This window comes from Symphalangus syndactylus, chromosome 18 (assembly GCF_028878055.3).
Source record: "Symphalangus syndactylus isolate Jambi chromosome 18, NHGRI_mSymSyn1-v2.1_pri, whole genome shotgun sequence".
In the NCBI taxonomy this organism is placed as follows: Eukaryota; Metazoa; Chordata; class Mammalia; order Primates; family Hylobatidae; genus Symphalangus; species Symphalangus syndactylus.
In genome coordinates, this window is record NC_072440.2 from 81,670,036 (window position 1) to 81,691,167 (window position 21,132).

General features: G+C 40.4%; 1 protein-coding gene across 11 annotated transcripts in view; it reads right to left on the reverse strand.

The window, feature by feature from the left end:
• The window catches only part of LCLAT1 (lysocardiolipin acyltransferase 1), a 203,276-nt gene extending 184,190 nt beyond the window's left edge, over positions 1–19,086 (reverse strand). For 2 of the 11 annotated variants that reach the window (XM_055251835.2, XM_063622747.1), the window contains exon 1: positions 18,899–19,058. Coding sequence is in view for 2 of the 11 variants with exons in the window: in XM_063622745.1 (XP_063478815.1) it covers positions 6,141–6,223 (83 nt within the window). In the remaining 9 variants the exon portion in view is untranslated. The other 9 variants (XM_063622750.1, XM_055251831.2, XM_063622748.1 and 6 more) reach the window with 8 other exon arrangements.
• Between the last annotated feature and the right edge of the window lie 2,046 nt (positions 19,087–21,132).

Here is a 21,132-nt window from a genome sequence, read left to right on the forward strand (position 1 = left end):
GACTTTTGTTCTTTCATGCTACTTCACTAATAAGAGAAATAAATAGACTTTATTGTCCTCAATTCAAAAGCAAATCTCAAAATAATATAAATGATTCTAAATTACTCACTTTCCAGGCTTAAAGTCAAAATATTTCCCTATTTTCATTTTAACGTCATTTTGGTAGAGTGTTTAGTCTGTTATTCAACACTGAGAACCAATAAATAACGGTGATTAGCAAAGAGTAGATAAGAATTAAGTGCCATTCACAATAATTAACATAGTAAATATAATGAATGAATCTTTCTTGGTTTAATAACAGGGACACAGCCCTTTTGTCTTTAGGGTGTACAGTAGTTTCCTATGGCTGCAATAACAAATTACTTGGTGGCTTAAAACAGAAAGTTACTCTCTTCCACTCCTAGAGGCCAAAAAAAGTCTGAAAGCAGTATCATTAGAACAAAAGCAAGGTCACACTCCCTCCAAAGGCTCCTGGGGAGAATCTGTTCCTTACTTATTCCAGCTGTTGATGGCTGCGAGAATGCCTTGACTTGTGGCCAAATCTCTGCCTCCTGGTCCAACTGCCTCCTGCTCCTCTGTGTATGTATAATCGCCCTCTGCCTCACTTTGATAAAGATACACAGGATTGCTTTTAGGGACCACTCACATAATCCAGGATAAGTGCCCTAGACATCAAGATCCTCAATTTAATTACAAAAACCATTGTTTTAACATGTAAGGTAACATTTCACAGGTTCCAGGATTAGGACTTGAATATTTTAGAGAACCATTTTCAGCCTACCACAGAGGATCTCTTTAAAAACGTAACAGGCCTGGCCAGGCATGGTGGATCATGCCTGCAATCCCAGCTCTTTGGGAGACCAAAGTGGGCAGACTGCTTGAGCTCAGGAGTTCGAAACCAGCCTGGGAAACATGGCAAAATCCTATCTCTATGTAAAAAATAAAACAAAAAGTAAATAAAAATTTAAAAAGAACAACAACAACAAAAAAAAATCCTAATAGGCCAAGCCTTTTCGTCAGCAATTAGATACTATCCTAGTCTCCAGATTTACAATGACAAGGTCATAGGCCTTCTGACCCTAGACACGGCAAACAAACACCACTGAAATTAACTCGGGAATTTCATCAGGTGCACAGGAAACTATCACAGGGTATATCCATTTGCCCCAAGAATACAAGAGAAGTTTTGTCTGTTTTACTGTATGAGTTAAATTCTGCTCAAATTTTGTAGTCTCAAACTACCTATCCGCACGTATCTGACATGCAAATAAAAACAGAGCGTTCTTTCTCTTCTATATTGGTCAGAAGAGGTCTTTTTGTTGGCAAGATTTTCTTATTGCCCCAACATACTTTATAGAGTTGGGTAATAATAAACTAAGTTTTTAAATAAATTTGAGACAAACTACTTTCCAAAGGCAGCAAAATTTATTTTTATCCTCTAAATTTTTCCAGACACACAATTTCAAGACCCACTAGCCCTTGAATCTCCTCCATAATCAAGCAGTTTCATTCCATAAAATCAAAATAAATTCCAGATGAATTAAAGAGTTACATGTAAAATATGAAAACATTATAGAATTACAATAGGAAAATGGGCCAAGAATCAAGAGTCACATACAAAAAGGAACACTAAAAAAAAGGCAAAGAAATCAGTCTAACGTAACGTGACACGTTTCCAATTACTTTTTCATATTTGACAATAATAATACCCAGCAAAGTGAGGGTATAGGAAAATAAGGCCTCAAACATACAGTTGCTAAGAGAATCAACTGATAGAGCCCTTTTAAAAGGCAAATTCAGCATGGCTGGCAAATTATAAAACACATATACATTTTTACACAATAATTTCATTCTAACCTACAAAAGTACTCATAAAAGTAAGAAAATACAAGATAAAAATGCTCATGGAGGCACTATTTGTATGTGAAAATTAGAAATAGTATAAATGCCCATCAACAGAGAAATGGTTAAATTATGGCATAGCCACATAACTGGAATATTATGCAACCAGTTTTTTTTTTTTTTTTTTTTTTTTTTTCTTTGAGACGGAGTCTTGCCCTGTCCCCCAGGCTGGAGTGCAGTGGCACAGTATCTGCTCACTTCAAGCTCCGCTTCCCGGGTTCACGCCATTCTCCTGCTTCAGCCTCCCTAGTAGCTGGGACTACAGGCGCCCGCCACTACGCCCGGCTAATTTTTTGTATTTTTTAGTAGAGACGGGGTTTCACCACGTTAGCCAGGATGGTCTCGATCTCCTGACCTTGTGATCTGCCCGCTTCGGCCTCCCAAAGTGCTGGGATTACAGGCGTGAGCCACCGCGCCCGGCGCAACCAGTTTTTAAAACGTGAAGCACAGTCATCTCAGTATCCATGGGGGATCTCTTCCAGGGCCTCTTGAGGACATCAAAATCAACATATGCACAAGTTCCTAACATAAAATGACAACATATTTGCATATAGCCTGCTCACATCCTCCAACATAGTTTATTTCTAAATTACTCATAATATCTAATACAATATAACTGCTATATAAACAGTTATATTGTTTAGGAACAATGACAAGAAAAAAGTCTGTACATGGTCAGTACAGAGGCAATTCTTTTTCAAATATTTTTGATCCATGGTTAGTTGAATCTATGAATGCAAAACCTGTGGATACAGAGGGCTGACTATACATTAACATAAGCAGTCATTCAGAAAGGTAGACATGACCCGTGAAGTGAAGAAAGCAACTTACAAAATAATGAATGACTCTGTTTTTAAAGGAGAAAACAAAAAAGAAATCTCTATGTATGATAACATGTTTATATATTGTATGATAGCATGTTTATATATTAATAGAAACCATGTTTTCAAAAAATCTTATGACATGGGAAAATCCTAATAATATAAAGTGAAAAAAGTAGGCTACAAAATTGTATAGGTAATGACATAAATAAAAGTAGCATAAAAATAAACACGGTTATCAACTATCTCTGAGTAATGTAATTCTGATCTGTTCTTTACATATTTTTTATTTTCCGAAATGTATAAATATTACTTATATAGCATTCAAGTTGACTTTTTTTATTAAGAGAGAGGATCTTGCTATGTTGCCCAAACTGGTGTTGAACTCCTGAGCAACTACAGCAATCCTCCTGCCTCAGCCTCCCAAGTAGCTGGCACTCCCAAGTAGCTGGTCAGGAGAGATTCTAACCCTAAAAAATACCAAGAGATTGGGTATAATGATGTGAGTTTATGAACAAAGAAGACTTTTTAAAGCTATCTATTTACCAAAACTTATCTATGCTGAAGAATGCTCCCTATTCAGACTGGTTACTTTGAATATGTTTATTCTCATGTTATATTACCAAAAATATTTTTGAACTTTTATTGTTTAAAATTTCCTTTGATAAGCTCAGGTAACACAAAAAAAGGTAATTCTTATAACATTATCACCCAACCTTATCATGTAGGCTAGCCCTGAAATAGACTTTGGTTCATTCTAAACAATTCTAGCTTCAAAGGACAAAGCTTTAGCACAAGCTCTGTCAGTTAAAACACTATGCTGCAACTTTCAACTTGTCTGGGGACAAGGAATAGACCCTGGTTTCAGAAGTTTCCCCCAGATAAACTTAAGTATTCATTGTCATCAACACTGCCTTTCCGGTTCATTCATGGTCTTCCTGAGCAGAAAGGTCCTCCCCTCAGTCACAATTCTCAAAATCCTACCATCTCTTCAATGCTAAGCTCAAGATACACCTGCTTAGTGAAGCTGTGCCTCTTTTGAACTCTAGAAGCATCTTATCACCTGTACTACTGACTTGGTCAGCATGTGTTATTTTTATACGGACATTCTTTTCATATACTCTAACTTTCCAGTTATACACAGTTTCATCCCCAGTGCAACTTACTAGAGATACAAACTGAGTGCCCCATCCAAGAAACACAATAGGTGTTTGTTTTCTTTTGTTGTATATAAAGACTGGGACAGCATTAATTTGAGCCTATTGGACCCCAGTGGGCCTTGAATGGCTGCCTGCAAATAATGGGTTTTATCCTACAGTAATGGAGAGTAACCGAAAGTTCTGAGTTCAAAAATGATGTGATAAAAGTTTAATTTAGAAAAAGTGGTCCACAGCAGCCAGATTAGAGGAGGGTAATAATGTCTACAGCAAGGAAGATAATTGGCCCAACATAAAGGGTTAAGTAAAGGGCTTTAAAGTCAGAAAGCACTGACTTCTCCAACATTTCCTTGCTCTGTGACACTGGGCAAGTTATGGCTTTCCTTACCAGTAAAACAAAGGTGGTAAAATCAGACCTGGGCCAGGCCTGGTGGCACACACCTGTAGTCTCAGCCACTCAGGAGGCTGAGGCAGGAGGGCCGCTTCAGCCTAGGAGTTCAAGACAAGTGGAGGCAACATAGTGAGACCCCATTTCAAAAAACAAACAAACAAAACAGCAACAACAACAAAAACACCAAAAACTAACTAGAAACAAATTTAAAAAAAAAAAAAAACCTAGGTCTTACCATGGTGGGCATTACATGAAATAATGCATGCAGCACACATACCACAATGCCTGTCAAAGGGTAAGCACACTGCACTCTGAGACCAATTCTCTGACACCAACTAGGTGTCCTACAATTCAACTCAATTCTGACACTACCAGGAGTTCATATCAGCACCCACAAGTTAAAGAGCAAGGTTTCCAACAAGACTGCCCTCACTTCAGTTATCCCCAGGCTATCCACACTAATGTCCAACTTGGCTACAAATTCAGAGATTCCCAAAACCTCCCTTCAGTTTCAACGATTCTCACAGAAATCACTGAAAGCACTATACTTAAACAATCACAGTTTCATTATAAAGGCTACAACTCAGGAACAGCCCAATGGAAGAGGTGCACAGAGCAAGGGCAAGGTCTAGGAAAGAGGGCAGAGGGACACAAAGCTTCCCTGCTCTCTCCTGAAGAAATCCAGGTGTCATCCTCCTAGCAAACCAGTATGTTCACTGCTATTACAGGGTTTTTATATGGGGCTTCATGACCTAGGCATGAGTGATTAAATCACTAGCCAGATGACTGGGCTTTGCTATCCAGTCACTGTCCCCTCCCCAGAGACCAGGGGACGGGGCTAAAAGTTCCAAGGTCTCTCTGATGTGGACAGCTCCTTTCCTGAACTATCTAAGGGTCCACCCAGAGTCACCTTATTAGGATAAACTCAGGTGTGGTCAAAAGAGACTCTTGTTATGAATAACAAAAGACACATCTATAAGGAAATCCCAAGATTTTTTGAAGCTCATCGTCAGGAACCAAAGACAAAGGCCAGATATAATAGATTCTTCATCATATCACATACACAAGAAATGGAGACTATTATTTCAGAAACCAACTAGTAGACTACTGAAGTAATGCAAGCATAAAGATCAGGAGAAAAAACATCAAAAGCATTACAAAAGCAGCAGCAATAGAAAAAGGCTGAGGGGGAGGGTGTCGAAATTATCTAAGAAGGTTCAAGCCTGGACAATTAAATAAACAGAGACAGACATATCCTGGCAGGAAACTGAATATGGGATTGAGAATGAATTTAGTTTTAATCAAATTGAGACTGAGGTGGCAGCCAGAGATTGCAGATGAACACTGGGCAGATGGAGATCATGAGCCTAGAGATGAGCGAGGACATGGCCAGAACCAGTTGTCAGTTATCCACACAGATGAACCCACGCTGGACTCCCCAAACCCTCACTGTTTCAAAAGGAGGATACTAGCTAATGGTGTCACATAAGCTCCTATGTCAAACAAAAGCAAGTTACTGCATGCAGCAGAAAGTGTAAGGGATAACCTCCAAAAAATTTAATATTTTCGACTCTAAAGAAAATGGTACCTAATCTTTAAAATAAAGATCCAAAAGGAATCACACAACTAAATGCCAAACAGAAATGCTGGGTTTGTTCTTTCACAGAAATGTATTATTTTATTTTCTAAAAAAGGACATTTATCTCCCTCCAATAGAAATGAATGCTTATTTTTCAATGAAAAGGTTACAGAATAAGCATACAACATGTCAACAATACTACATAAACAGGAACAAACTATGATCAATTCAAAAAGCTTTGTGTTCAGATATACGAAGCAAGACAAAAACCTCAAGCATCTAAGACTTACCCAAAGCTTTTAGAGTCCTGCTTTATAAAGTACGTGCAGTAGCTAGAAACTGCCTCGTTAACTGACCATGGGTTCAGAAGCATCACAATTTACCTTCCCCTGGAATGCGTATATCACATCATCCATTTGTTGCCAGCTTCCCAGAAGAGAGTACCCACTCTGTTTTTCAGCCTGTGAACATGACAAATGGGAGAAAAAAGAGAAAGCAGAGTTTGGGAACAGTGCACTGGGCTAATCAGATGGTTCACAGGGTAAACAGATTATGGGCCCAGGGACCTGAAACACCTGAGTATTGAATGGATTAATGCACAGGGCAACTCAGGAAGCTGGGTCATAGTGCTTAGGAAAGGAATGCCAAAAGACTGAGGTGAGAGCCCAATATGCATGCCACCTCTGTTCCAGAGAGAGAGGGCAGCTGAAATGTTAACGCTGGCCAGGTCCTTGGAGCTTCTGCTTCTCCCTGAGCCAGAATGTGAACGGCAAGGGCAAAATCACAGCCTAGATCCCAACCCAGGAAGAAACAGGTAAGGGGCAGCTCCTTTCCCCCATACTTTGTAACACATAGGGTATTCAAGTTTCAAAGATGGCTAGAGGAACCCAAAGACCTTCCTAAAGAAGGAAAGCAAGCATGACCACACGCTGCTCATTTCCTGGATCCTGATTCTACTGCCAAATTACAAAAACCACTTTATTTTGCATAAAACTTTAAAATATATTTGCAGTAGAGAAACACTTGCTTTTGTTTACAGTAATTTCCTTATATCAGAATGAATGTTACTCAGTTATAAATATAAGTATATACATACCTACATTTATAGGTATATAGGTAAGCTTCTTACATTCACATAGTAGACTTTGCATTGAGGCTTACTTTCATTATCCTAATGTCATAGTAGCTGGGAATGCCCCTGTCTTGAAGGACCCACTAACCAAATCCAATTACACTATTCACAGTAGACCAAGGTCTTCCCTTGGACCAGCACTGATTTTGGGAGATTTAAATTCTCAGTTTCTGAGTATCCTCTCTTCAGACTCAACCAGTTCACCAGGTATATTCCACTCCCACCCACCATCACTCTCCACTCCCAATAAAACACTTAAGTAAAACAATAAATACTGCGGGTCAGAGGGAAAAGTCAATTTAAATAACATCCTTGAGACATCATTCCAGTTCCTCCCTCTTCCTCAATCACCCTACCTCCCTACTCATCCAAAAATTGCTCTTGAAACTCCCAACAGCTATTCCAAAATTAGGCAAAATCCAACCCTTCCCAATTCCTACTCCCTGAGGAGCATGCCCAAATCTACCAAGGTCCTTGGCAGCACTAAAGCCTTCTGTCTATCAAGATCCACCCTCCAAATTGTTTTAAAGCAAAAAGATCATAGCACACTTCCAGCCCCAATGCTTCTTCCTAGTACAAAGCCAGACAGAGCAGGGTCTTCTCAACAACTGTTTACTGAATTAAATTACCAGGATGCTGTTCTAACTAACTGCTCACCAGATCAAACTTCTACATTTCCCTTTCTCAGAGCAGCAAGGTCACTGCATATTAGAAATGTCTACCTCTCCAAAAGCAACTATTGTCAGCTACTACACTCTATTCTTTCCAATTATTGTCAGTGAAACTTACAACCTAACAACCAAGTGAAAAGTTGCCTCTTTTTTTTTTTTTTAACAGAATATGAAACGAAGTCTCAGGAAGGTAAAATTAGTTGCCCACAGTCTTCTAATAAAGAGTTTTTAAAAAAGAATTCCTATGATATACAAGATACTATGAGAAGTGTGTAACTTACAACATCTCTTTTAATCCTCACACTAACCATGGAAAGAAAATAATACTATAAATTCCTTTTTATAGGAAGTAACACACGCTTAGGTTAAAAAATAAAATTCCCTGACCCAAATCACAACAGTAAATGGGATTCAAACTCAGGCTAAATTTGGAGTTCAAGCTGTTAAATGATAACTAAAAGAAACAAACAAAAAGGTGGCATGTGTCTCTCAAAAAAATATAAAATCAACACCTCTATGACTCTAATCAGGGAACAAATAAGATGTTCCAATTGGTTCAAATAAGAATCCAAAGAGCAGACACATACTTAGGCAATGGGGAATACTGAAATGAATTTGCTTAACAGATAAAAAACTGGCTTCTTCCGGCTGGGCACGGTGGCTCACGCTTGTAATCCCAGCATTTTGGGAGGCCGAGGCGGGTGGATCACGAGGTCAGGAGATCGAGACCATGGTGAAACCCCGTCTCTACTAAAAAAAAAATACAAAAAATTAGCCGGGCGTGGTGGCGGGCGCCTGTAGTCCCAGCTACTCGGAGAGGCTGAGGCAGGAGAATGGCGTGAACCCGGGAGGCGGAGCTTGCAGTGAGCTGAGATTGCGCCACTGCACTCTGCACTCCAGCCTGGGCGACAGAGCGAGACTCCGTCTCAAAAAAAAAAAAAAAAAAAAAAAACTGGCTTCTTCCACAAAAGAGAAAAAGAAATCCATTGTACTTCCAACAAATATCCTTTGCATGTAAAAGGGCAAGAATAATTTGTATTATTGTTATTCACAACTTACAAGGTTGTAAAATACATCAAAAACAATGAAAGCTACAGACCCCAGAGTAGTAACCAAGAAAATTGCTCTAGCCAGTACCTGGGTTCCACTGAAGACATTCAGTAATCCTTTTGGTAGGTTTCAGACTTTCACTAATTTTCCTTACATAGATCTGAACTGCTACACTTTTTTTTCTTCTTTTAGATAAGGATCCACAGCTCCAAGATCTCTGACAACCACTACAGAAAACTGGAGTTAATCCCCTCCATAAAACTAATCTTTCACAAAGATAAATTTTTCTCTACCAGGTACTAAGCCAGAAATTATATTATTAATTTATATCTCAATGCAGAAATAAAGTAATTCACTATATTGTCAAACCTCTTAAGAGATCTAAAACTAAAGAGAGTTTGGTTTTACTGAGCAATGACCCACAGAATTCTCTCTGGAGAAATAACGACATAGTTAAGCTGTCACTTCCAAGTAACTAACCCAAAACTAGCTCCTTCAGTGTCTTACTGGCTAATTCATGCATCTCAATTTCCACCCTGTATTTTCTTCCATAAAGAAGTAATCCCTGTCCAACTTTCACTTCCAGCAAGATCAAGTAGATGTAGTTTTTCCTACTGCTTTAGCTAAGTACAACCAAAAATCTTGGCCATTATACGTAAACAAATACGGGAAGACTCTGGACTCTGAAGATACAGGTAAGGCAAACCAGGTAGGGACCTTGGGACCCATGGAAAATACGGTGGTGAGTCCCCTAGGTTTTCTTTTTAAAACAAACAAACAAAAAAACAAAAAACAAACCCCTGCTCTCCTAAGCCAAAGAACTGAGCAACAAACAACATGCCCTCCAGCCAATATCACAGAAAAAAACCTTGGCCCACCCCCACCCACAACAGCAAAAGCCATGTAGGGAGCCTAAGTTTCCACCCTTACAAGGCTGCAATGTTGTTCAGGCTCCCAGGTGTCTCTACCCCTTATCCTTTCAGGGGTGATACTGGAGAAGTCTAGAGTTCCTTCCCTGCCAGGTGGTAATAAGACCCCCTTCCCCTGCCAGGGAGTATCTGTGGAGACCACCTGGAGAGCCTGGATTCCTCCTCCCACCTAGCAGTAATGAGACACTCCTTCTCATCCCCACTAGTGTGGTATCAGAGGAGGCCTAGCAGAGTCAGAACTTTCACCTCAGCCCAGGGGTAAGAAGGCCATCCCCTCCCAGTGGTATCAGTAGAGTCCTAAAGAGGGGCTGACACTCCCACGCTTGCCCAGCAGTAATAAGGACACCCACTTTGTGTGTCAATGGATCAGTTCCTCAAAAGCACAAACTACCACAACTCACCCAAAATTAAATGGATTATCTGAATAGCCCTAGTAACTGTTAAAGAAATTGAATAAAGCCTTCGAAAAAGAAATCTGGCCCAGAACATTTCATTAAAGAATTCTACCAGTGTTTAAAGAATTAAGATCAATTCTACACAATCTCTTCCAGAAAACAGAAGCATAGGGAGCACTTCCAATTTTTTTTTTTTTTTTTTTTTTGATACAGGGTCTCACTCTGTCACCCAGGCTGGAGTTCAGTGGCATGATCACAGCTCACTGCAGCCTCAACCTCCCAGGCTCAAGTGATCCTCCTGCCGCAGCCTCCCAAGTAGCTAGGACTACAGGCGCATGCCACCACATCTGGCTAACTTTTTAATTTTTTTTTATAGAGTCAGGGCCTCCCTATGTTGCCCAGGCTGGTCTTCAACTTCTGAGCTGAAGCAATCCTCCCAGAGGATGGTTTCAGGCTCCCAGAGTCCTGGGATTATAGGCGTGAGCCACCACACCCAGCCTAAGACAGAGATCTAACTGCAGACAGACGTGGAGAAGGCCATAATGTGACCACAGAGGGAGAGATTAATGACGCAGCCATAAACCAAGGAATGCCATCAGCCACCAGAAGCTAGAAGAGGCAAGGAGCAGATTCTCCCCTAGATCTTCCAGAGGTGGCGTGGCCCTCTGACACTGTGATCTTGGCTGACTGATACTGATTTCAGAATTCTGGCCTCCAGAAAGCTGAGAAATAAATGCCTGTCGTTTTAAGCCACCATGTCTGCAGTAATTTGTTATGGCAGCCACAGGAAACTAGTATAAATATCTCCCCATCTCCAAGTAAATATGTATGCAAGAGGCATACATATTTGACTAGTCTGAAGTACAAATGCAAAAGAGAAAATCAGATACAATTTCAGAGTTCCTCATTCAAAATGAGAATATAACACTCCTAATTTTTTTTATAAAGAAAGTATAGATAAAAAGAGAAATAAATACAGCTTCAGAAATTATATCCAATTATATCCACTGGATCCAATTATATCCAATGTATACTCAGTTCCCTGAAGATTAGCCTACTCAATAGACAAGAACTGTTTATCAAGTAGCCTAGCAAAAGAAGACTCAATCTTGATTAACTCCGACTTCCAGTATATTCTTCTCGGAAGGAAAGAGAAGCTAAATTATATAGGTTTCATTACTACCATAAATAAATTCAACAAAATAAGGTCACTCTGGCACTCCTTGGAGTCCTCTAGATTATTTCCATCCTGCTTCTCCACTGCCTTCCCATTCTTAGTGAACAAAACAAACATAATCTTCCTTTAATTTAATCAATTGGTCTTAATGAATCACCACGTTAAAAATGTAAACAACCTAGGGCCAGGTGCAACGGCTCATGCCTGTAATCACAGCACTTTGGGAGGCCGAAGAGGGAGAATCACCTGAGCTCAGGAGTTCGGGACCAGCCCAGGCAACACAACAACATCTCTACAAAAAAAAAAAAAAAAAACAGAAAAATTAGCCAGATGCGGTGGCACATGCCTACAGTACCAGCTACTCTGGGAAGCTTGAAATGGGAGGATCACTTGAGTCCATGCATTCAAGGTTACAGTGAGCTGTGATCAAGCTACTGCAATCCAGTCTGGGCAACAGAGTGAGACCCTGTCTCTATTAAAAAATAAAAATAAAAAATAAAAAAACCTAAGTTTAAATCTGCAGTTACTCTCATTAAGAAGTATGTTAACCCGGTAATTCACAAACTCTCCAGCTTGAGCACTACATCATAAAATTTCATTATGTGTATGATTATAACACAAACAATAAACCTGGTAATATATTTTACTGAATTTTGAAATGATACAATGGAACATGAAAGACTACCAAAACAATCATTATAACACATAAAAGAGGAAAAGGCAAAAAGGATGTCTCATTTAAATCTCCCACATTATAGACAGACTCACCCTAAGTAGATACAGTAAGTTACATTCAGCATGGATATTCAGAAACTTTGGACATAACTTGTAATACAAGGCATACTCATTGAAATAATCTCTTACACTTAAAGCCACACAAGTACAGTATATTTTAAATTTACAGTACATTAAAACAGGCATTATAGCATAGTAATTAAGAGTACAGACTCTGAAACTAGACTGCGTAGGTTCAAATCCATGCCCTGTACTTGCTTTGGGCTTCTGTTTCCTCATAAGTAAAATGAGGATAGTAACAGTATTTCTATTTACTTCACAGTGGAAGCTGGGAGGGTTAAAGGAGTTAAAAACTTAAAGCACTTAGAATAGAATTCAGTACACATCTGGCACTCACACGTTATTAAAAGAGAGGGTCACCATTACTACCTACGGTCTTCATAATAGTTTCATCGCTGTCATGTTTACTTTTAATCAAAGAAAACCTACAGATGATGAAATCTCAATGACCTCTGTACTGAGGGCATTGATTTGTGTTTATCTTCCTCTCTACACAGTAAGCTCAAAGACAGAAACCGTGTCTTATTTAACTCTGTCCCCATCACCAAGTTCATGGTGCGTCCAAAAATGAGAGTTTAGTCAAGAAACATTTTGGTGTTCACGCCACTCCAACTTTCAATCAGTTTCCTCCCTAACTGTACACAGGTAAATTTTTATATAAAGGCTACACAAACAGAAAAAAATAATTCTAAGACAGTATTTATATTATGAAAGCAGAAATGGTAAAAGCCACAGCCAAGGCTGCCTTTTGCAAGATACCTAAACATTCCACTGGGGGAAGAGTCCCTTTCAAGAGTTAAAAACAATCCCCTCAGTCCACACTCCCAGTCACGTGGAGCTGGAAGAGCTGGAAGAACCACCGCCACCACTCATTCCTCTTTCTTCATCATTTATTCTTATCTTCATCCAGCATTTCCTTTCTTTTTGACACCACCAGTAGATACCAGCTCACCAACTGCTATCCCCCTGCTCCATGAGTTCTCCCAAGGGAATTAACTATATACGCTTACATAAAACAGATGTGATCTCTTATTTGAGATGAAAAACTAAGGGTACCATAACTCTTCCCTTTATCTTTGTCCCTAGAACGGTAATCCATTTTCTCTGAGGAAGTGAACAACTGAAGTCTTCAGAACTCAACTGTGAAAGGCTGCAGACAAGGCGGCTAATCCTCTGTTGTCAGCTTTCACTGATGGCACCCCCTCATATGTCTCTTCCATTTGCCTCCCGAGTTTTTACAATAGGATCCCTATGGCCCTACTGCCACAAGGAGAGGACAAGGTAAAGGCGTGAATAAAACTCATAAGACTTTTTTGGGGCATTACCTCACAGCCACAGGGAACACACCGAAGGCTTTTCTTAGCTCGTTGCATTAAAAATCTTGCAGCCAAAGGAATTACAGCCGTCCTCATTAGCCAATAGCAATTAGTGCCTCACAGGGAGAAGACCACACAGCCATTTCTCTTTAACAAGGACCATATTTCATAATGACGAAAAAGAGACCTGCTTAGAATTTTCCCAAAAAATAAAACAAAAAAATCTATTATGTTCATAAAATATCATGTATTGTATTGATCAAAATTTAGATTACACTTTGCAACTATGCATTAATTCTTAGGACAAAAACTAATGAATAGGTGGAGTGCTTGGGGCATAATTTTGTGACCAAATTGTAAAACAGCATGGTGTGACAGCCTTAATTTCACATTTGCCTTTTGCAAAACAATTATATAAAAGTCATTTTAGCAAAAAAAGAAAAATTATACTTTTCATCATTTGTCTCCTGGAGCCTCTCACACTCCTTTTAAATTCTTTTAAAGTACCTCTTTCATAATTATCCCTGCTGTTTTTTCTCATTTAAAGTTAAGTGATCTTGCATTGCCATATTCTTACTAGAGCTTCTTTTTTTATTATTAATGTATATACAATAAAGTGCACAAATCATATTTTTACATATTCTGAATTTTTACATATACATACGCCCATGTAACCACCACACATCTCAACATATAAAATGTTGCCAGAAGGTTCCCTCATGCCCTTTCCCAGTCATTACCACCACCACCACCAACCCAGAGTGATCACTATTCTGACTTCTGTCACCAGGGAAGTATTGTACTTCTTTGTGAACTTCATTTAAATGGAATCATGCAGTGTACAATCTTATGTCTGACTTATGTCTGTAAGATACATCCATGTTGATACATATATCCATAATTCATTGTCTTTTACTGGTTCTGCAGTGTTTCATCTTATAAATATATCACAATTTACTCATCCATTCTACTGCTGATGTACAATTGGTTCTGCAGTGTTTCATCTTATAAATATATCACAATTTACTCATCCATTCTACTGCTAATGTACGATTGGTTCTGCAGTGTTTCATCTTATAAATATATCACAATTTACTCATCCATTCTACTCCTGATGTACAATTGAGTTATATCCAATTTTTGATTATGAATAAAGGCACTATAAACATTCTTTAACATGTTTTTTAGTAGACACATGCATTAGTTTCTCTTGAGTATACCTAGGAATGCAAGCATTTGATCATGGGTAGGAGTAGACAAAGCCACAGTCTTCCAGAGTGACTATATCATTTGACATCCCCACCAACAATATGTAAGAGATCCAGTTGGTCTACACCCTTGCCAACACTGGCCCCCACCAACAATATGTAAGAGATCCAGTAGGTCTACACCCTTGCCAACACTGGCACTGTCCATCTTTTTTAGTTATTCTGGAAGGAGTACAGCAGTATCTCATTATTGTTTTAATTTATATTTCCCACTGACAAATAATGTTAAGTACCTTTTTATATGCATACTGGCCATTCTGAGACCCTCTAATAGACAGTGCCTGTTCAAGACATCGATGCATTTTTAAAATGATTTTTCTCATTAATTTTTTTTATGCTACACACAAATACACACACACACACACACACACACACACACACAGTATGAGTCCTTGGTCAGACATATAAATTACAAATTTCTTCTTCCGGTCCATATTTTGCTCTTCATTTTCTTAGTGGTGTCTTCAGATGAAGAGAAGTTTCCAATTTTAATGAAGTCTGAAGACAAATTTATCAATCATTTTCATGATCATTGCTTTCTGAGTCCTTTTTAAGAATCTCTGCCTATTCCAGGCACTAGTTCTTTATTTGCGCTTACGGTTTCAGCAGTTCTCCCCCTTGCTTTGACTTCATGAAATCCTGCATCTTTTGCAAGATTTGCACCCCCCACCTTGTAGTCGATTTGCACTGCATTCATGTTATGTTGTTAGGTGCTGGACAACTTTAGAGTTACACACGTTTAAGTGGAGATCAGCTTTAAAACTAGAGAAATCATCAGTGATTACTTCCATATTACAGTGATTTCTGTAAAAATATATTCAAAACCTAATGTAAAAAGAAAAAAATTCTAATACCCATTATCCTAGCATTTTTCCCCCAAACATACTTTAGATGATTCTTTCTACGCCTTTTAAACAAAGAACTCCCAGCTCTACCCTTTTTCCTAAATTAGTTAAGAAGATCTCCAATTTCCAAACACATAGTTCCAAAGAAATAAACCTTACTCTTCTCATAGCGAGCACGTGCTCCCCTCCACAACCCTGTTATCTTCACATCCAATCACTCTCACAATATGCTTTCAAAATGTGAACTCTGGAATGTGAACTCTGCTCTGCCACAGCCAACGCCTGGTTCCCTCCCTCACCATCTCTTGTCTGGAGTATGGAAACTGTCCTTAACTGGTCTCCTCCTTACAGTCTGTCTTTCACCCTGTCACCAAAGTCACCTTTCAAGAACATAAAGTTGAGGCTATGCATCTAATCGAGATCCTTCGACAGTTCCCACTGCCCGCAGGATAAAGTCACTCTCTTAGCTAAGAGTTCACAGTCTGGCTCTAACCTTTCCTGGCTTCTCTCCCAGCAACACCTACAATACTCTGGTCTGACCCCTGGACACCATGAGCTCTCACTTGTCCTGGCTTTGCTCTGTTTCTCCCTATGCCTTTATCCTCCAGTTAGCTCCCTTCCTCTTCCCGCCAGGCCCATCCCAGAAGAAGTAACTGTTTCCTTTTATGTGCTCTCACAGCTCTCTGTACCCACAATTATATTTGAGTCTTTATCACACTTTATTAATCATTTATTTATTTGTCTCAACTGTCTACAAACTTCTGGACCTGGGACTTCTCCCTGAACTCAAGGGTAGGGTCAGGAGTTAATGTTTACATCCTAAAGACTTGGCAGGGCTATTCCATAAAGGTTCAATGAAAGAATAAATGTCCTAGCCACTTTTACTCATCCTATTTTTTTAATAAATAAAGACAGGAAAAATTAGCACAAGTATATCAAAACAACAAGCTTAACTAAAATCAGTTTTCTTTTAAAATCCCCCCAGCAAATTATTCTTTTAAAAAATGTAATAAAAACAAAAATCTCAATTATTGATTTGTGCTTCCTCATAGAAATTAGTCATAACCAGCCAGGCACGGTGGCTCACACCTGTAATCCCAACACTTTGGGAGGCTGAGGCAGGTGGATCACCTGAGGTCGGGAGCTCAAGACCAGCCTGATCAACACAGAGAAACCCTATCTCTACTAACAATACAAAATTAGCCAGGTGTAGTGGCATATGTCTGTAATCCTAGCTACTCAGGAGGCTGAGGCAGGAGAATCACTTGAACCCTGGAGGCAGAGGCTGTGGTGAGCCGAGATCGTGCCATTGCACTCCAGCCCTGGCAACAAGAGCGAAATTCCCTCTCAAAAAAAAAAAAAAATTAGTCATAACTCTGTGTCAAAATAACTTTTTAACTAATGGGCAACAAAAGTAAGAAGAATATACCACTTAACCAAGGTAAATGTAATTGTTACCACACAAATCACTATTGGACGCCAATGGAATAAATCATGATTATTATTTACACAACTAAAAGATCACAAACAAAACTACCGGCTTGAAATATGTGTTCATTCTAGGACATTGCTGGAGCCTTTGAAAAAGAAAAATATATATATTAAAAATGAAAAATCTATACATAAATTAATGTTTCCCCTTAATACATAACACATCTCTATGTCATAGGAAGATAGTATGCATGGTGGTAGTAAGACAGTAAGAACACAGGCTGGAAACACAATGCTAATTGTGTGATATGGACAAATTACTTAAACTTCAATGTGCTTCAGTTTCCTCATCTGCAAAATAAAGATAATAAATGTATCCACCTCACAGTGATACTAGATGACTGAGTTGGCACATATAAGTCCCCTGATTCAGTGCCTGGCAGAGTACACGAATGCAGAGGAATAAATTTCAAATATTTTCACCGTTTTTTTAACTTTTTAAAGCCCTTTTACACATACTGTCTTTTCCTTTTTCCTCCCAACAGTGCAATGAGATTGTTTGAATATGAAATACTCACTTTAGAGATAAGACACCAATAATGAAGTTGTATGATTACCCTAAGATATTTTTAAGTGTCAGAGTTTGGACTAGAATCTACACATAACCTCAACCCCAGGCCAAACTGACCAAATCTCCACGGATCCAGTTTGGAAGAATCTTTTGGGTTTTCCCCATTGCTCCCTCCTGGTAGTCAGCAACAGCCAGCCTAAAGACCTGGTGGGGGCAGATGCAGACGACCATGTGTTCAAATTAAAAAGTAGGAGAAGCCTAGCTTTCACAGAAACTGACACATAGTTGGCACTCCAGAGATGGCAGCTATTGATGACTGAAACACAAGGGCTATTATGTTTTTCTCAGTTACAGAACAAGGTACTACTCCATAAAATCAAGCCTACTACCAAAAACAAAAGTCACTTAACATTATGCTTATCTGTCATATCAAGCGTATCAAAGTACAATGTGCAACAGAAACCTAAACGAAAAAGTGATAAGATTTATTTTTACTTACTCTCAAAAAATATGTTTTACAAAAAGGGCTTTCACCTCAAGTCAGTTTTTTGAAAACTAACCCAAGTAGTCATATTTCATGACATGACGTTTCTTTGAACAAATAAGTTAATGATATGAATAAATATTTCATCTTGGTAATGCCTTCAACACATATTTTCAATACTTTTCTTGGACTTAAAGTGACTCTCAATTCCTAATCTCATCTACTGCCATGTACACAAGAAACACAGTTAATGAACTTTAAAGGCAGATGCAATATTTCCAGGAAAGCCACCTGAACCAGGGAAGTACAAGAAAGCAAAACATCTCCACAACCACATCTAAGTGCCTTATCTTTCAACTTCTTTTCTTCAAATGGGCAATTAGAAGCTAAGATACACCTTAAAGACCAGGTTTGGCATCCGCCCTGGCTAGGGCCTACCTTCCTTTTCGCGGCACTGCCACTCTGGCACCTACAGGCAGGCCTTTGGCGCCTGCAGGACTCGCAGGGAAGACAGCCCCAGCCCCTGCTCTCCACCGCTCTCGTCGAAGCCCTGCACGTGGCGGCCACTTGAGACGTTTTAGTGCATGGGATTTAACAGGGTCAGACCTCAGGTTGCGTTCCGGGACGGTGCAGCTCCCAGAGCCGCTGAGGTCGCAGGAGGAAGGTTTTGACGCTCCTAGCGTAAACACCAACGGGACCCTCTTCGACCCGGGGATACCTCGCCCTCGCCGCTCGCGCGGCCCCTCAGCACCCGACGCCTCAGCCAGCCTCCGGGAGTCGCTTCCCCGCGCCTCCTTCCAGCTGAGCCAGCGACGCTACCGCCACCTGCCTCGGAACCCCAACTGGCCAGGCCACTGGCCGTTACCCGAGGTCGCGGCCCGGGGGAGGTCCACGGCTCAGGAGGAAAAGCCCGGGCTGCAGCTCCCTTTCCTGCACCTCTGAGATCCCCCGGCCGCCGCCATTTTCCTCGCGCCGTAACCACACCTGACAGTTCCAGCCTTCCACCTGTGACAAGCAGGGCACGCCGCGCGACGACGAGTGGGGTGCGTGGGCAAGCTGGGACTCCGTAGGGGTCACAACCTCCGTGCGGAACCCGCCGTTAATTCATCCCGTAACGCGGAGGCGTCCGGCCGTCGCCCTAGTAATGCGTCCCGGAAGGCTACGTCCTGATTGGCTGCAGGCGCCGTGACGCAACGGCGTCCCCGGCTGCGTGGGAAGCCCGGGTCCTCGGCGCCCCGCGCTTGCTCCACAGCACGGGGTACCCCCGATCCCTTTCTTTAAGAGCTCCTTTAAAGAGGCTGCGCTTATTTCCGCGTTTGGCCTCCTGGAGAGGAGGGACCCACGGAACGGTGGGGAGTAGGGGTAAGAAAACAACGAAATAGGAAATTAGCGGAGGTCATTTGTCCGAGGGAACCTAATGGTTCATTCAACCCCTAGAGCTGCAAAATGGAAAACAGAGATCTGGGAGTTTAATTTACAAGCCTAAATTTGGTGCGCGAAGTCACAGGACAAATCAGTAATAGAAGCAATTATAGACCCCAGGTTCCCTGCTCAGGAGCACAAAGTTTTTCTAGCATACTCAGTGTTTCCCCAGTCCTAGAAAATGTTTCCTCCCAGTTCCCATAGCAGTTTCATCACACTGCTCTTAAAAGGTCTCCATCACCTACCATAGTGTGTCTGTCTCCTAACCTACTAGATTGCATGCCCCTGAATAGTGGAGACTGTGATTAAATCCCTTTTCATTTCCCTTAAGCAATGCCCTCCTCAACTTGGCCTTCAGCAAATACAATAAGAATCTTAAAAATAATAAACATAGCTACACATCACACACAGCCACTCATCAGTAGTTCATGTATGTCTATACGTTTTATCCGTTTATTCAACAAAGCACAGAGGAGTGAATATTTCTAAAATTACAAGGTTCCTGACCTCACAAAATTTATGGTGTAATAATAATGACCGTCTACATGTTGGCTGCATAGCTTCAATATAGCTAAATTATATCCCCAAATTGCCTGTAAATCAAAGATTCCTGTGCTCTTTTCCTAAATTAGCTTCATAATTTCTCTAAGTTTGTTCCAAAACATTTTGGTATTTAAGATGTGCTAAAATTGCATCAGAAAGTGAAGAATGACTACAGAGAGAAACACCAGAACAAAAGTCAATTCTGCCAATTATGCCTATGACTTTAGGCCTCCTTTTTACCTTTAAAATAAGATTACTGGAATAAAAGATCTCCCAATTCTTTTTTGTTGTTGTTAAGAGTTGGCCTGGCTTTGCTCCAGAACCTTCAAGGGCTCTACTGTGGTTCTTATGGGCTTGCCAGAGGCTCTTCATAGCCTTTGCAGCTCCATTGCAGAGAGCTCTAGCATTGTGAGGTGTGTCCGGTGATACAGCCCAAGAGGCAAGGTTGCCCTAACCGCCCTAACCACAGAGGACAGTGCTGGGCCCTTTCTTTTTTCTTTTCTTTTCTTTTTTTTTTTTTTTTTTTTGAGACAGGGTCTCACTCTGTCACCTAGGCTGGAGTGCAGTGGCGTGATTGTGGCCCACTGCAACCCCTGCCTCCTGGGCTCAAGCAATCCTCCCACCTCGGCCTCCAGACTAGCTGGAACTACAGGCACCTGCCACCATGCCCAGCTAATTTTTGTGTTTTTTGTAGAGACAGGATATCACCATGTTGCCAGGCTGGTCTCGAACTCCTGAGCTCAAGCTATCCACCCACCTTGACCTCTCAAAGTGCTGGGATTAGAAGCTTGAGCCACTGCGCCTGGTCCTGAGCCCTTTCTTGATCTGAGCTACTCATCAGTAGCCACCTTCCACATCAGCTGCTAAAGGGATAAGAACAGAATTCCCAAGGGCAAAATATGCTGATTTCTAAACTCTGAGAGATCTGCTAAGTGTCATGCTTCTTTCTTTTTGGCAGAAGTGCAAGGTGTAGTAACATGTTTTTCATTCTGGGGAAAATGTCTTGACATGCCCAAGATCATTGGACCACTTCAGCATCCAAAATGATGTGTAGTTTACATAATGCTGTTGTACCAGGATCATTCTTTGTTTTGATACATGTTCTATGCTTACACAAGATGTTGACATAAGGGGAAGCTAGGTAAAGAATATATGGAAAAATCCCTGTACTCTCTTTACATCTCTCCTAAGTCCAAAACTATCCCCCCAGTTTTTTAAATAATTATTTTAAAATACCACCAATGTAGCAAGCT